At 45.6% G+C, this 18,132-nt stretch overlaps 1 protein-coding gene across 3 annotated transcripts in view; it reads right to left on the reverse strand.

Annotated features, from left to right (window-relative positions):
* CYB5R1 (cytochrome b5 reductase 1) overlaps nucleotides 1–18,132 on the reverse strand; it is a 108,139-nt gene that overhangs the window by 36,291 nt on the left and 53,716 nt on the right. For all 3 annotated transcript variants that reach the window (XR_012750184.1, XM_075333834.1, XM_075333835.1), the window contains exons 4-5: nucleotides 5,881–5,984; nucleotides 3,520–3,649 (exon numbers count right to left, since the gene is read on the reverse strand). Coding sequence is in view for 2 of the 3 variants with exons in the window: in XM_075333834.1 (XP_075189949.1) it covers nucleotides 3,520–3,649; nucleotides 5,881–5,984 (234 nt within the window). In the remaining variant the exon portion in view is untranslated. The remainder of the gene's footprint in view (nucleotides 1–3,519; nucleotides 3,650–5,880; nucleotides 5,985–18,132) is intronic.

Raw genomic sequence — 18,132 nt, forward strand, 5'->3', positions numbered from 1 at the left:
TTCTTTGGAACTATATGTAATGAACACAGAAAAGACAAATATGAGAAAAATACTCCGTATTACCATACATATCTAAGGCGGGCTTTGAACACTACGACATCGCAGGTGCGATATCGGTGGGGTCAAATCGAAAGTGATGCACATCCGGCGTCGCAGTCGATATCATAGTGTGTAAATCCTTTTTGATACGATTAACGAGCGCAAAAGCGTCGTTATCATATCAGGGTCGGGTCTGACATTTCCATTATTTGGCAGCAGCGATAGGTACGACGTTGTTTCTCGTTCCTGCGGCAGCACATATCGCTGTGTGATTAGCCGCAGGAGAGAGGAACATCTCCTACCTGTGTCACCGCGTCTCACGTCGGCTCTGCGGAAGGAAGGAGGGGGTCGGGATGTTTACGTCCCGCTCATCTCAGCCCCTCCGCTTCTATTGGCCGCCTGCCGTGTGACGTCGTTGTGACGCCGTACGACCCGCCCCCTTAGGAAGGAGGCGGTTCGCCGGCCAGAGCGACGTCGCAGGGCAGGTGAGTGCATGTGAAGCTGCAGTAATGATAATGTTCGCTACGGCAGCAATCACAAGATATCGCACCTGCGACGGGGGCGAGGACTATCGCTGCAGCGTCGGTAACACATTGATACCGATGTCGCAGCGTGCAAAGGCCGCCTAAGTGTGGGTGCAAAAAAAGTACAAAAATGTTGGATGGGCTTTGCAAGAAATACCCTAAGATACCAAAAATCCATAAAGATGCCAGCCTAGGTTTCTGGGAGAGGCTGGTATTTGGCGACGGGGGGGTCGGACTTAGCGCCCATATGCAGTGTTGGCTACGTTACATTGATGATATTCTTTTTGCATGGCAGCGCCTAGCGGAGCAACTCGATTAGTTTATGGGATAATTTAATTCAAATAAATTTAACATCATATTGACTTACAAGAGTAGTAGATGCAGGATCGATTTCTTGGATCTACTGATTATGGTGGATGACAGGGGGTCGATCCAAACGAATGTTTTCTGCAAGGATACTCTAAAGACTAAAGGGGGCTTTACATGCTGCGACATCGCTAACGATATATCGTCGGGGTCACGGTGTTTGTGACGCACATCCGGCGTCGTTGGCGACGTCGCAGCGTGTGGCAGGCTGGAGCGACCTAAAACGATCGCAAAACAGACAAAAATCGTTTGCTTTGGAGAGGTCGTTTATTAACAAAAAATCGTTGTCACGTAAGTAGCGATGTTGTTCCTCGTTCCTGCGGCATCACACATCGCTATGTGTGACACCGCAGGAGCGACGAACATCTCCTTACCTCCATCCCACCGACAATGAGGAAGGAAGGAGGTGGGCGGGATGTTCGGCCCGCTCATTTCCGCCCCTCCGCTTCTATTGGCCGGCTGCTTAGTGGTGCCGCAGTGGCGTTGCTATGATGCCGAACGCACCTCCCCCTTGAAGGACGGATTGTTTGACGGTCACAGCGACGTCGCTGACAAGGTATGTGCGTGTGATGCTGCTGTAGCGATAATGTTCGCTATGGCAGCGATCACCACATATCGCACGTACGACGGGTGTGGGTGCTATCGCACACAACATTGCTAGCTATACCTAGCGATGTCGTAGCGTGTAAAGCACCCTTTAGCAGTGAGGTTCATCGGAACATACAACCAGGAGTGGGAGACAAAGAGGAACATCTTAAAAAAGCATTGGCCTGTTCTCATTACGGATCCTGCACTAGCAGAGACACTAACTCAGAACCCCATGATGACATCTAGGAGGGCCAGGAATCTGAAGGACCTTTTGGTCCAGAGTCATTATGTACCTCCGAGGGTTAATCCATTTGGTTCCCGCGAACCATTACAGGGTTGCTTTCCCTGTGCACATTGCTTGGCCTGCAGCAATGTCCTTAGGAGTACCTCTTTCCAATCTTCGGATGGAAGGAGAAACTTTGACATCAAACAATACATCATGTGTAGCACAACAGACGTGGTGTATTTTGCTACATGTACTTGCCCCCTGACCTATGTGGGACTCACATCCCGTGATCTCCGCATTAGGGTCAGGGAGCACGTTAGGGACATTGCGGCAGCCAAGTCCGAGGTAGATGTGACCCTATAAAAGGCCTTACCTAGGCACTTCAGAAGCGCCTAGCACAATGCAAGACCAAGTGGATTATCACATTGGACACCTTGGGCCCAAGGGGACTTAAAAAATCTACAAGTTATTCTTCATTCTTGTGAGATAGCCCTTATTTTGGGACCTCGCATAGTGACCACCCCCTATTTTGGCTCTTTTTGGCACTGTTTGTGTTTTTGGTATGTTTATATATGCCTACACACATACTATTTTTGGTACTCAAGGTTCTCAGCAGAATTTGTGGCACTGTCTTCTCCATGCTACTTGTTTCCTTTTGTGTTTTTTAAAATTCTTTTACATTGGCCTTGGTCCTTTAATAATGCTGGGTTTGTGTGTCTATTTACCTTTTAGGCAATAATACTCTCACATTGGGATATACATTAGAGAATGGACACATATGAAGAAAAAACCTTCTGATTACTAGATATATCTTATGGAATTTTCACTTTGTGCTGTATGCTGTTAGTTTAAATCTATTTTCTATATTTGTGCAGTGAGTGGGCATTTTGAGTTCTATGCTACGTGATCTGGTTGTCTGGTGTGCATGTGCTGATCCGCTGGCTGGTCTCGCTTGTTTGGCCGCCGCCGTCTATACGTTGCGCGCATGCGTGGGAGCCATGGTGACGTGTCCTCACTCTCGCGCATGTGCGAGATTACGTGACAGAGGTGGTCTCTCGTGTGACTTGTTCGGTGTATCGGCGCATGCGCCGACTCGTGACTTCCGAATCTGTTGACAACCACCGCTACTATTTCTACCCGGCATGTTAGGGGATGCAAGCATGGTGCCTCTCCCCTGATGAAGATGCAACATCATACATCGAAACGTTCGTTGGGTGTTTCATGAGGTTTCCATCCAGTGACCGACCTCGGTGATCCCTTTCATCTTGCTTTAACTGTACTCCTTACTACAGCAACTCATCTTGGTATGCTCTCCATCTACTGCGGGACTCTATATTCGTTTGCAAACACACTCCAATATGGAGATATGACAGGTTGACAATATAATGCTGTTTTATAAGTGTCTGTTCAAAGGACATGTGGGTTTCTCATTACACATATTGGTACAAACCTAATGGTGATACATTATGCTGATATGTCAAAATTGTATTAATTGCTCTGTGTTCTTACAGTATATTTTGTACTTGTTGATATTGCCCCCTGTGAGGTACGGTCTTGGTATTTTTTAACATGATTTTAATCAAATTGGATGATCACCTGTCTTGTTAATAAAATTTTGTACTTTTTTTGCACTTTAAAAACTCTTGTTCTCTATTCTGTATATTGCTGTATACATGTGGATACATTTTTTTCCCGCATGAAATGAATCACAGTTTTTCAAATAATATGTAGGTACATTATTTTTTTTAAAATTATTATCATGCAGAAGTACAATACCTTTTCCTTCATATGAAAACAGTCCTTTTGGACCTTGGAATTCAACAGCTTCTCCTATGGAAAGATTGTCCAGATACTGGGACATCTTGCCTCCTTCTGGAAATTCTAGATTTTGACCTTTAAAGTAAACCTTTAATAAAAAAAATAAAAATATTAAAGATAAATATGACATTATATTTTATTCTGTATTTATATATATAATATATACACCTTGAATGAGAGAGACAGACAGGGAATGAGAGAAAAAGAAAGACAGACAGGGAATGAGAGAGATTGACAGGTAATGAGAGACTGACAGAGACAGACAGACAATATGCACAGTTACACACACTATAGATTACCACATCTTGCAGTTCCTGATCGGTGCAGATGCAGAGCAGTAAAGGAGCCACTGGGAGCTGCACAGAGGCTGCAGCAGCTGAACAACAGGACCTGCCACTTCACCGGTCATGTGATCATGACCTGACAGGTCCTTCACCTCAGCCTCCGTTCTGGTCCAGTACATTTCCTCCCCTGTTCTGCGCCGATCACTTAAATGAGTGCAGGAAGAGAGAGGGTAGCTCTCTGTGAGTGACCCGTCTGCCAACTTGACATCAGATGCCGTCTTCCCCTGTTCCAGCCCGAAAGCTGCGTAGTGACATCAGCAGCTGCAGCCTCACAAAGGCACAGTGCAGGTGGATTGGAACTAAAGGAGCCAGCGGCCCTGCAGTCTTAAATAGCTGCTGGAGGACCGGCCCCAGAGGAAAATGCCATGCCGGCCCAGCCCGCCTCTGATAAAAGAGCTGCATGTGCATCCTTGGAGTGAGTGAGAAAGCGCCCCACTGCAGGCACCGGCCCATCTGGCATTTGCCAGAACTGCTCTATGGCCAGTCCAGCCCTGCCTATGACTGTAAGCCAGTGGCTCCTGAGAGGTTGTAAGTTCACCAGCTTCATTGATTTACTGTGCATGCCCATGACAGGAACAGTGACACCGTTCTCAGCCAGCCCAAGAGTTGTAAAGAGCTGAATGTGACATTGCTCTAACATCAGATAGGGCTATAATTGTAATAAAAGAGAGCCGAGTGTAGAAGAAAAAGGTGGCCCTCACCCCGATCCATAAAAGTCCTTTATTTTGTTTGCTTAAAAACCAGAGATGGAGGAGGATGCGGGCAGCGCTGCTTCGTCCTCCTGCATCCATGATTTTTAAGCAAATAAAATAAACGACTTTTATGGATCGGGGTGAGGGCCACCTATTTTTTCTACATTCGGCTCTGCTATGTCTTCTATTTGAAGGTTTAGCTCCACTTTCTCCAAGTGGTCAATTAGTGCTCATTGTACTCCTTTTTTGTCCTATGATGAGTATGCTGGATTAATGTTGCCAGATCTATTTGACTGGTTGTTTGTAGTCATAATTGTAATAAAGACCTCTAGGAAGTATGTGTGTAGGGAGGGGGCAACATATCTGCAATTGTTTTTTGACAACATCTAATATAGACCATTGAGACTTGAATTACATATAGTGTAATTCTGGCTTTACAGTAGTTTGGACGCTGTAATTGTGCTATAGACCTCAAGCAAGCCGCAAACAAACAAATATACTTCACATTCACTTCATAGTAGGTGGGCCTGTCTGCTCTCAAATGCCAGGGCTGATTTTCAGTCCCAGCCCGGCCCTGATGCCAGGTCAGTTTTACCATATAGTGAACATGGTAAGTAAAAACCCAAAAAACAATAGTGGAATTGCACTTTTTTGCAAATTCTCCGCACTTGGAAGTTTTTCCAGTTATTCAGTAAAATATGTGGCAGAATGAATCGTGTCATTCAAAAGTACAACCCGTACTGCAAAAAACAAGCCCAATGCAAAATATCCCTAAACAACCTGTCAGTGAAAGGGTTAAAAAGCCTCTGCCACTTCCTAGCAATAATGTTGGCAAGGTGTTACAAGTAACTCTATTATTCATATGTTTACACCATGGATATCAGGTGTCTGGGCTAAAACACAATGGAGCTGGAAGAAACGTGAACAAGGAATTACAGCCAAAAATAGACGTCTGTACACAGCGCAAACAATAAGTAAAAGAAATCAAGCAATCAGGCACCGGAGCATCAACTGAAGAGAGGAAAAAGATAAAATTCAGAAATAATTTCACCATATATTTAATTAATTAATCCCCACCCCCTATTGAAAAAAAACCAAACAAAATTACTATCTGGTAAAATAAACAATATAACTTAATATAGTAAATAAATAAATTAAATAAATAGTATAATAAAACAGGCTGAATCAATTACATGAATTTCACATTTTTAAATTTATTTTAAGCCATTTGAATATTGTAAATAAAGTAAGACTTAATTTGTAATTGACACATATGACATTACCTTTACTATCAGATCAAAATATCCTTTTTCATCACAGCACAATGGAGTGTAAGGTCTCACCACAAGATTGCCATTTATTTTAGCTGATATGTAGACACTTTTACCTGTGAGAAGATACAGAAAAAAAGAATTGTGTCAAAACATCTCATAAATAAATACCGTAAATTATATACATAAATAGACAACAGTCTATCTACACTGGGTTCGGAAAGTATTCAGACCCCTTTACATTTTTCACTCTTTGTTTCTTTGCAGCCATTTGGTAAATTCAAAAAAGTTCTTTTTTTTCTCATTAATGTACACTTTGCACCTCATCTTGACAGAAAAAAACCAGAAATGTAGACATTTTTGCAAATTTATTAACAAGAAAAACTGAAATATCACATGGTCATAAGTATTCAGACCCTTTTCTCAGTATTGAGTAGTAGCACCCTTTTGAGCAAGTACAGTCATGAGTCTTCCTGGGAATGATGCGTCAGGTTTTTCACACCTGCATTTGGGGATCCTCTACCATTCTTCCTTGCAGATCCTCTCCAGTTCCGTCAGGTTGTATGGTGAACGTTGGTGGACAGCCATTTTCATGTCTATCCAGAGATGCTCAATTGGGTTTAGGTCAGGGCTCTGGCTGGGCCAGTCAAGAATGGTCACAGAGTTGTTCTGAAGACACTTCTTTATTGTTGTAGCTGTGTGCTGAGGGCCATTGTCTTGTTGGAAGGTGAACCTTCGGCCAAGTCTGAGGTCCAGAGCACTCTAGAAGAGGTTTTCTTCCAGGATATTTCTGTACTTGGCTGCATTATTCTTTCCTGCAATTGCAACCAGTCGTCCTGTCCCTGCAGCTGAAAAACACCCCCATAGCATGATGCTGCCACCACCATATTTCACTGTTGGGATTGTATTGGGCAGGTGATGAGCAGTGCCTGGTTTTCTCCACACATACCGCTTAGAATTATCTCCAAAAAGTTCTATCTTCTTCTCATCAGACTAGAGAATCTAATTTCTCATAGTCTGGGAGTCCTTCATGTGTTTTCTTGAAAACTCTATGCGGGATTTCATATATCTTGCACTGAGGAGAGGCTTCTGTTGGGCCACTCTGCCATAACGGTCTGACTGGTGGAGGGCTGCAGTGATACTTGACTTTGTGGAACTTTCTCGCATCTCCCTACTACTGGAGCTCAACCACAATGATCTTGGGGTTCTTCTTTACCTCTCTCAGCAAGGCTCTTCTTCCACGATTGCTCAGTTTGGCTGGATGGCCAGGTCTAGGAAGAGTTCTGGTGGGCCCAAACTTCTTCCATTTAAGGATTATGGAGGCCAATGTGCTCTTAAGAACCTTGAGTACTGCAGAAATTATTTTCTAACCTTGGCCAGATCTGTGGCTCGCCACAATTCTGTCTCTGAGCTCCTTGGGCAGTTCCTTAGACCTCATGATTTTCATTTGGTCTGACATGCACTGTGAGCTGTGAGGTATTATATAGACAGGTGTGTGCCTTTACAAATCAAGTCGTATCAGTTTAATTACACACAGCTGGATTCCAATGAATGAGTAGAACCATCTCAAGGAGGATCACAAGGAAATGGACAGCATGTGACATGCAGAATCCCACAATGTCTGTCTGCTATTTCATCCTTTTTCTCTGCTCGATTCCTAAAACTGAACATGGACAAAACAGAATTCATCATCTTTCCTCCTCCTCACTCAACCCCCCCACCTGACATATCCATCAATGTCAATGGCTGCTCACTTTCCCTAGTGCCACGTGCTCGCTGCCTGAGAGTAATCCTAGACTCTGATCTCTCTTTCCAGCCACACATCCAAGCCCTCTCCACCTTCTGCCACCTCCAACTCAAAAATATTTCCCGGATCCGTACATTCCTTTCCCAAGAAGCTGCAAAAACCCTAGTACATGCTATCTCCCGCCTGGATTATTGCAACCTCCTGCTCTGTGGCCTCCCTTCTAACAGTCTCGCACCCCTACAATCTATTCTAAACTATGCTGCCCGGCTAATCCACCTGTCCCCCCGCTGCTCCCCGACCTCTCCTCTCTGCCAATCCCTTCACTGGTTTCCCATTGCCCAACGACTACAGTTCAAAACACTAACCATGACATACAAAGCCATCCACAACCTGTCTCCTCCCTACATCTGTGACCTAGTCTCCCGGTACTTACCTGCACGTAACCTTCAATCCTCACAAGATCTCCTTCTCTACTCCCCTCTCATCTCCTCTTCCCACCATTGCATCCAAGATTTCTCCCATGCCTCCCCCATACTCTGGAATGCTCTGCCTCAACACATCAGACTCTCGCCTACCTTGACAAGCTTCAAAAGGAACCTGAAGACCCACCTCTTCTGACAAGCCTACAACCTGCCATAACTCTCAGTCTGATACAGCGCTGCACAATCAACTCTACCCTAACCTAACGTATCCTCAGCTATGCCTTGAAGACTGTGAGCCCTCCTCCTGTACCTGTCTGAGTCTTGTATTGTTTATGATTATTGTACTTGTCCCTATTATGTACACCCCTTTCACATGTAAAGCGCCATGGAATTGCGCTATAATAATATAAAAAAAATAATAATAATAACTTAAATATGAGTGTCTGAGCAAAGGGTCTGAATACTTATGACCATGTGACATTTCAGTTTTTGTGTAATAAATTTTCAAAAATGTCTACATTTCAGTTTTTTTCTGTCAAGATGGGGTACAGAGTGTACATTAATGAGAAAAAAAGAACTTTCTTGAATTTACCCAATGGCTGCAATGAAACAAAGAGTGAAAAATTTAAAGGGGTCTGAATACTTTCCGTACCTTCTGTATCTATCTATCTATCTATCTATCTATCTTGCTAAACAGCAGTATATATCTTTCTTATGAGAAAAAGTTGTAAGGGAAAGAGTACCATATTCAGGAAATCTGCTTATCTGGACCCTAATCTGTTTAAGGAGCTAGACTAGGTAGGGGTCTCTAACTCGGCTGGGTATATGGCCAGCACATAGAAACATTTCTATTTTTGTGGGGCTGCATTTTTTGCAGGACAAAGTGACATATTTAGTAATACCATATTATTTTTTCTATTCAACTTAGGATCATTTTTTATGATTTATCATTTATAATTTTTTTTACATTTTATCCCCTTTTTGTAAATAATCTTGTTTTACAATTTGCACTATATATTAATTTTGTTCAACGTCTCGTGGTTATTTTCCTATGGGGTCCTCATCTGGTAGTAATGTCCCCATCCTTTAGTAATGTACCCATCCTGGACCCCTTCTTGTAGTAATGTGTAGTAATGTGCCCATCCTTGTCCTCATCTTGTAGTAATGTGCCCATCCTGCTCCCCTTTTTGTAGTAACGTGCCCATCCTGCTCACCTTCTTGAAGCAATGTGCCCATCATGCTCACCTTCTTGTAGCAATGTGCCCATCCTTGTCCCCATAGTAATCTGCCCATCCAGATCTCCATCCTGTAGTAATGTGCCCTGTGGAGACACCGGGGTCAGTGAGTGCTGCCGTCCACTGGCCAAGCCGCCTTGAGAAAGACTGCATGGACTAGGGCTCATCCCAACTGAATGCCCGAACTCCGTAGCCGTGGGCAGAACACTACTCAGACAACACTGGTGTTATGTCACCACCGGAGTTCGCTCCATCGACTTCTACTCCGATCGCCAGGCGAAGCTGTGTTCCTGCCGTGGATAGTGCTGGTGATGGGAGAGGAGTCGATGCCAGCGGCGCTGGTGGGCGCAAGCTCCGCTCATCCACTTGTCTGGGTTTCTTGGGCATCTGCAGTGCCACGGGCTGACTGTAGGTGGCGGGTGTCTCCCAGCTGAAGTACCATCATTTAGCTACAGCCCATGGGAAGACATCACACCCTTTTTAATGCCCCTCCTGTCTGCTGACCTCTGCCAGAGATAGTTCTGAAAATTCTGGTTCCTGTTCCGTCCTGTTCTGTGATTTTGTGTGTTGATTACCGCTTGTTTCCTGACTACGTCTCCTGCCTGCTGTTTTTGTACCTCGCGGCCCGATCCGAATTTGACCTCTGCTTGTTTCTGATTACGTCCTTGCCTGCTGATTCTGTCCCTGTTCTGCAATTCCTGGTTTGACCCTGCCTGACTACTACTCTCTCAGACTGAAACCTTCCACAGTTGGTGATCACCTTGGGCCCTGTGTAATTCCAAATCCCTGTATAGGAGTTAAAGGGTTTCAGGGTTCTAGGGGTCCTGCTTGGTGAGTCGCTTCCCTCTAGCCTGTTGATTACAGCCGTCTGAGTCTGTGGAACCAGGCAGGCGTTATAACAGGGTGTGGAACCACAATAATTTGACTTTATTGGATCCCCAACAGTCAAAGGCCTATAACACAAAACTATGCAAAGAGGAGCTGAAGGACCAGCCAACAGTGGATGGAGAGTGGAGGCTCCAGTGGCCCTGAGCCTGGCTGCCTCTGACCTGGAGCCAGGGACTGGGACACAAACCGGTGAGCTAGAAGGCGTTCTCCCGGGGATAACCTGGCGGGAGTGCCATGCCGTTCCTGAGTTCCCCTCCACTGTGCCAAGTGGTGTGGGAGACCGCCCGCGGACTGTGTGCCCGGCCACTATTGCCCAGCTGGCTGCCGAGGAACGGAAGCGCCAGACCCGAATGGTGGAAATGGAGATCTGCAACCTGGCAGCTAAACAGCAGCTCCGGAAGATCAACCCATTGGACCGGGGACCGCTATGGGTGGGCATCGTCACTCGATTTGATTTGGAGGGGGCGTGGGTCTTCATATCTGAGGAGGGACTGGCCAAGGAGGTCTTTGTGTCTCGCCGAGATGTGGAGTCCCGCCTCCGTAATGGTCACCCTGGACGGAATCTGCAGGGAGACAAGGTGACATACTCCCAGCACAAGGGAGAGCAAGGCTGGTATGCCGTGGACGTTGGACTGTGTCACCTAGATGCAGCCTCTGCAGCACCGGAACCCACTCCAGAGGTACGTCCTGACCCAGTTCCCACTTCCCGCCAAGAACTTTGTACACCTGGAAAGCAGGACAAATGCACCCAAATAGTGGGGGAAAGTTTCCTGAGACTGGCCGGTCAGGAGTTCCCATACCCCCAGTAATTGTGTTTTATTTTTGATCGGTTGATTTTTGCATTTGATGGACAACCGGGCCACGACACTGTGAGTGGTTGGAACTGAATTGTAAATAAGTTGCACCTGTTGTGCACCCTACCAGAATTAGGGTGACTTGTGATTCTACAGAGGATGTCTGCTAGCCGGGAGCGGTGCACCGACGGGTGACACAGATGGACTCCGTCGTTAAACTTCCTTGTATCGTGTCATAGTAAGAAAGTTTTACATGTGAACAAATTTAATAATGCTGACAAAAATGTTTTATGTGTTTGATACTCGAACAAGTTTTATAATGTCGGTGTTCTTTTTCTGCTAATAACCAGTACTTGAAAAACGTTTTAATTATCATGTTGAAACAGTGAACTGCACAGAATTAACATATTTGAAATGTTAATGTATGGTGCCTCCCATAAAGGTAAGAATATTTACTTGTTTATATGCATACGAAAAATGTCGGTGTACTAACTTTGTTTGGTTGCAGCCCGGGAGTGCTGCCATTTGCTGTGGGGGAATGTGGCACCCCTGAGGCTTCAGTCACCACAGGGTACTGCACCTCACATAAGGTGCGGTACTCATCCTGGATTCAGAGGAGGTAGGTACCGGTTTCACAACACACAACTCATACACACCAATAGGTTGCCCTCCCCAGTGGGGACCAGGCTAGGGTTGGGTCTTAAGGTAGTCACCAAACATGGTGGGCTGTTAGCCACTAGTGACAGGGAATCGGGGAGGAGCAGCCACCAGGGGGAGTTAGGAGTCAACACGACAGTTGGGTTCTCCAACAGGAGAGGAAGAGAGCAAATGGGTTTACCGGTGGCTCTGGTGGGACGCAGGAGTTAAAACGGTCGCCGAGGGGAGAGCTTCATTGCTCCCTCAGGACCGGCACAGTGCAGGGTGCAGAATCCTAGGGTGTAACATACTTCAAGTTGTATCACCAAAATCTGCAGGCCAGGGAGATTTTATGTCCCTCCAGCCACCACAGTTCCCGGAGAACAGTGCTACATAGGGTCCGGGGTCGTGATCTAAGTCAGGCCTGATCACGGATTTGTGGTAACTGCATACGGGACGGAAGTTCACTTTTCAAGAACTGGGGTCCCCAAGTAGTTTCAGGCCATGAGGATCCACCTCTAGAGGCGCAAGGAGGAAGGGCTCATCGACCACCATACCAGTTCTGACCTCCCATGGATCTGGGATCGACTGGGGCCCATCACGGCGATGACCGGAATCTCCCGGGTAAACCAGGACTATGTGGGAAGCAGAAATATCTTAGCTGCTACAACCATCCGCCCCGGAGGACAGCGACAGCAGCGGCGGCTATTCCCTGACTGTGTACTGCAGATGGCGTCACAAGACAAATCATCTCCATCATCATCACCCCCCCTTCTCTTTATTGTACACCTTGGGGCGACAAAGCCGGTACAGTCACTCGTGATATCCCCCTGACCCGACATCACCAGGCCCGGCGACAAGTAAAGTTAACCCCTTGCCCAGTGGGTGCTACACATGGCTGTAACCATGACTATCTAAGCTACTGTAATGCCCTGCACAAGGGCGGACACTGACAATTTGGGGCCCCTGTGCAAGAAATTTTGCCTGGGCACCACTCTCCTCCTCCTTATTGTCCCCTCCTCAGGGTATTAGTCATCACTCACTTTCCCCTCCTCAGGGTATTACTCACCACTCACCTTCCCCTCCTCATTGTCCCCTCTTCAGGGTATTAGTTACCACTCACCTCCCCCTCCTCATTGTCCCATCCTGAGGCTATTAGTCACCACTCACTTTCCCCTCCTCAGGTTATTAGTCACCACTCACCACCCCCTCCTTAATGTCCCATCCTCAGGCTATTACAAAAAAAGTCACTGCTCACCTGTCCACTCGGGCCCCCACTGCGATGCTTCTTTTCCTTCTGGGTATTTTTCAAATGACAGACGCGCGTGCCGTACTGAGAAAGTACCAGGCAGGGAGCAGAGGCCAGACACCTGTGTTTTGCTGCCTGCACTATGCGGAGCTGCAGGATTACTCCTTGCCCGGCACTCTGCATGTGATGAGGGCAATCTGGCCAGGGTTAGGGTTAGCCTGGAGCTCCAGACAACAGGTCAGATTGCCCTCATTATTAACCAGCTAGCAACCTCCCGGCCCAGTGCAACTGTACCGGCTCTCACCGGTGGTATGTCTGCCACTGGCCCTGCACGTGAGGTAAGTGACAGCTTTTCAGAAGAACTTTACTACATTTCTAATTGGAGGTATTTGCTAATGTTATTATTACACCTACTTAATATTGGGCTAGGATTTTGGAGATGGGAATACACCTTAAGGCTGCTTTCACACATCCGGTTTTAGCAGTGTGGCTAAATCCGGCTCTAAAACCTATGCAACGGATGCAGCGAGAAAAACGCATCCTTTGCATAAGTTTTTACATGCGTCCCGTTCGGTTTTTGCCGATTGCGGCACGCTACTGAGCATGCGCAGTGCAAAAAAAAACGCATGCGGTGGCCGGATGCGTTTTTTGCCGCATCGCGCCGCATCCGGCATCCATAGGCATGCATTGTAAAAAGCGCGCGATGCGTTTATTTTTGCTGGACAAAAAAACGTGCCAGGCAACGTTCTATCCGGCCGCCGCATGGGCTAAATATGCCACATCCGGCAAAAACCGGACCGAACGCAAGGCCATGCGGCACAATCCGGCACTAATGTAAGTCTATGCGGAAAAAACGCAACCGGCGGCAAAAAAACGGTTGCGTTTTTTCTGCAAAGTGCCGGATTGTGCCGCACAGCAAAAACCGGATGTGTGAAAGCAGCCTTAATAAATCAATGTTACCAGATGAGACATAACAGCACCATTTTGTCTGACAACACCAAAGTGGCAAAATAAGGGAAGATGAAGTCAAAGTAGCATGCAATGTGGCATAAAATAAGTACCATGTTGAGGAATATTGAATCATGCTCAATTGTGAATTCAGTGCACCAATGTTAGAAAATATGGCCCACAGTATTTACTCATCCTAACATATACAGTGGTATGTAAAAGTTTATGCACCTATGGCCAAAATTACTGGTATTGTGAACAGTTAAGCAAGTTGATGAAATGATCTCTAAAAGGCATGAAGTTAAAGATGACACATTTAGTTTATATTTTAAGCAAAAAAAAAAAAATTTTGATCCTTTACATTTTAAATATTTTACAAAAAGGAAAATGGGCCGATGCAAACGTTTGGGCACCCTTAGAGACTTGTGTGTTTAGATAACGTTGACCAAGGTTTCAAACCTTAATTAGCCTGTTAGGATTATAGCTTGTTCACTATTATCGTTATTAAAGACCAGGTGATGCAAATTTCATAGCTTTATAAAAAGCCAGCCTCCTCTAACCTTATAACTAAAAACTGCAGGAATGGGTCCCTTCTAATCAGCTGCCTAGCAGTTTGAAAAAGAAAACAGTGAAGGCCCAGAAAGCAGGAGAAGGCTATAAGAAGGTAGCAAAGCATTTTTAAGTTGCAATTTCCTAAGTTCGAAATGGCAGTTAACATGAACAGTGAAGGTGAAGATAAGGTCTTGAATACCAAGCAAACTGTCACGCTCGCTTGTAGAGGCACTGAGACAGAATGGAAAGAGATCGCCAAAGTACAGTTAGCAAATAACCCACAAGAGGGCGACAGAGTGGTCTGCAACCCGGGTCTGTAACAGGAGGTTTTGTCAATAGTACAGGGGTAAACAAATCATAGTCAGGTGATAGCCAGGGGTCAGGAGCCAGGATGTCACGTATACAGCAAAAGGGAGAGACGGACCCGAGGTTGGGAATGAGGAGACAAGTCAGAGGCCGGGGAGTCAAAGTAGCGTACAGGACTGGGACAACAACTACAGACAGGAATGGTGTGTCAAGAAAGAGGGACGGACGAACAGAGGAGGACGTGGGTCAGGACTACATAGCAGGGAGTCAGGACAGATCAGGTTAACTCATGGGAGCCAGGCACGCACGCTGCAGAGCAGGAACTATTACTGGTGCTGTTCCAGAGGAGCAACGCCAGGATATAGCGGCCTGTCCTCCTGAAAGAGGCAAAATGGAATTAACCCATCCCATGAATTTTAACCCTGAGATAAGACACCAGCAATGGCTCAGCAGTTGCTCAGCCAGGCATGGATCATGACAGTACCTCCTTCTCAAGGTGGGCCACCAGACTGCCAGGTTTCCCAGGAAACTTTCTATGGAAGGCACTAACAAGTTGATCAGCGTGAACTGACCATTGCGGACCCAGGATCGATCCTCTGGTCCATAACCCCTCCAATGTACCAAGTACTGAAGCGAGTTATGGACCCTCCGAGAATCGATAGTACGCTTGACTTCATATTCAGCCTGACCATCCACCGAGACGGAAGGAGGAGGAGTTAGAGAGTTAGAAACTAGAAAGAATAAAGGGCTTGAGCAGAGGATTGTGAAAAACATTGGGGAGATGTAATGACTTCGGCAGTCGTAAACGAAAAGCCACCGGATTGACCACCTCGATGATCTCGTACGGACCGATAACCTTGGGACTAAATTTAGTGGAGGGAATCCTCAATCTGATGTTTTTGGCCGATAACCACACTTGTCCCCCACAAGAAAATTAGGCCCCACCGACCGTCTTTTATCGGCGAAACGTTTATGTGGTCCTTGGGCCACCCCAATGTTTTTCCGGACCTCCCTCCAAATCTTGCTCAACCGTTGAACAGCAGAATCAGGCCCTAGGCACCCAGAATCAAGCCTGGAAAACTTTATAAAATGAGGATTAAATCCATAATTACAGAAAAAAGGTGTGGTACCCGTGGACTGATTGACCCGACTATTGAAGGCGAACTTGTCCACGGGCAATGAAGAACACCAATCATCTTGCAGAGACGTAACCAAACAACACAATATCTGTTCAAGAGACTGATTGGTCCTCTCCGTCTGCCCATTGGTCTCGGGATGGTAAGAGGAAGAAAAAGTTAACTCAATACAAAACCTTTTACAAAATGCCCTCCAAAATTTCGAAATGAATTGTAAGACACGATACTCATAGGAATGCCATGCAACCTCACCACCTGTTCAATAAACAATTTAGACAGCATTAGGCAATCCAGCCAGAGGAACAAAATGCGCCTGTTTACTAAACCGGTCCACAACCACCCAGACAATAGTCTTACCATTAGAAACATGCAGATCAGTGATGAAGTCCATGGCCACATGAGTCCATGGCATCTCCGGAATTGGCAAAGGAACCAACTCACCAGCCGGCTGGTTATGACAAACTTTAGCATGTGCAGAAGTAATACATGCAGACACAAATGTGGTGACATCAGAGTACATGGAGGGCCACCAGAATAATCGAGCTATAGCTTTATGAGTAGCTAAGATACCAGAATGCCCACTGAGAGCAGAATTGTAAAACTCATGAAGTACTCGCAACATAAGATGAATGGAAAAAAATAACTTAGTAGTGGGTACGGAGGATGAAACAGATGACTGTGCTCCCCGAATCGCAGCTTCAAATTCAGAGGACAAAAAAACAAAAAACCATCCTAAACCTATCAGTAGACAAAATGAACCCACGGAAAGAAATTTCCTGTACTAGGAATGTACATTTTTCAGGATTTGCAAACAAGAAATTGTCCCTTAACCTGCTTAATACGTAACGCACATGATCAATGTGAGAGTCTTTATCTGATGAAAAGATGAGAATATCATCCAAATAAATGACAACAAAGCGCCCAATAAAATCAGAAAAACATTTGTTCATGAAATTCTGAAAAACAGAAGGTGCATTGGTCAACCCAATGGCCATGACAGCATTTTCAAATAGACCCTCGGAGGTAAGGAACCCCATCTGCCACTCATCACCCTTACGGATCCGTATGAGGTTATAAGCTCCCCTGAGATTGAGGTTGGAGAACAATTTTGCCCCAGACAACTGGTTATAGGGATCCTTAATGAATGGAAGGGGATAGGTATTCCTTACTGTAATTTTATTAAGTTCTTGGAAATCGAGGTAAGGGTGTAGGCCACCATCTTTTTCTTAACAAAAGAAACCCAGCAGCAACAGGCGAGACAGAAGCATGGATATGCCCCTTACATAAGCTATCAGCGATGTAGTTTTTCATGGCATCACATTCCAGACCATAAAGATTGTATAGTTGGGCTTTGGGCAATTTAGCACCCAGAACGAGATTAATAGCACAATCATAGGGATGATGTGGTGGCAAAACCTCAGCCCCTTTTTCCGAAAACACGTCTCCAAAATCTTTCAGGTACTCCGGAATACCCTCCAGATTGGAGGAGAACACTTAGACAGTTTTAAGACAGCCTTTATAACAATTGGGACCCCATTTTACAATATCACAAGAACCCCAATCAATCATAGTATTGTGTACTTGTAACCAAGGAAAAACTTAAACCAGGCCTGCTGGGAGGTTATCCATAAAATATCAGGAAATATGTTCCGCATGAAGACATCCCACTCTGAGAGTAAACTCCTCAGAAATAAACTTTAAAATATTCTGTGATAACGGTGTCTTATCGATGGCGATAATATGAACCAGAGTCTCAAGCCTAACTGTCCCTAACTTAACTTTAGCAACCAAACCAGAGTCAATAAAGTTCATGAAAGATACACATCCAGAAAAGTAGAAGATGAGACACAGCAATTCCTGAATTGTAGTTACACATTCAAAAGAACTTTACTGGAGGCAAAAAGGGTTCCTGGAAGTCTGGGTGACCTTATCGATTATCACCCAGACTAACGCGTTTCCAGATGGCTTGTTGGAAGAAAGTAAGCTGGACAGTCCTTCCTCCAATATCCTGGACAACCACAGTAGAAACACAACTTTAACGCTCGCCGTTGTCTCCACTCCCTTTCCTTGGTACTGGTTGCACCGACCTCCATAGGCTCCATAAGAGGAACAACCTCGGCATTTACTGGGCACAAAGAGATTTCCCGCTGGGTCACTCCTCTCATGAAGTCTCCAATCCATCCGCACGGCCTGAGTCATGACCTCCTCCAAAGAACTGGGGGGGAGGATGAAGGGGTGACAAACCTCTTCTAAACTGGCTTCGCAAGCAGAGTCATTCTAGTGTACTTCTGTAGACCACTGTCTAAATTCGGAACAGTAACACTCAGCAGAGCGTTTACCCTGAGAGAGAC

Source organism: Anomaloglossus baeobatrachus, chromosome 2 (genome assembly GCF_048569485.1).
Source record: "Anomaloglossus baeobatrachus isolate aAnoBae1 chromosome 2, aAnoBae1.hap1, whole genome shotgun sequence".
NCBI lineage: Eukaryota > Metazoa > Chordata > Amphibia > Anura > Aromobatidae > Anomaloglossus > Anomaloglossus baeobatrachus.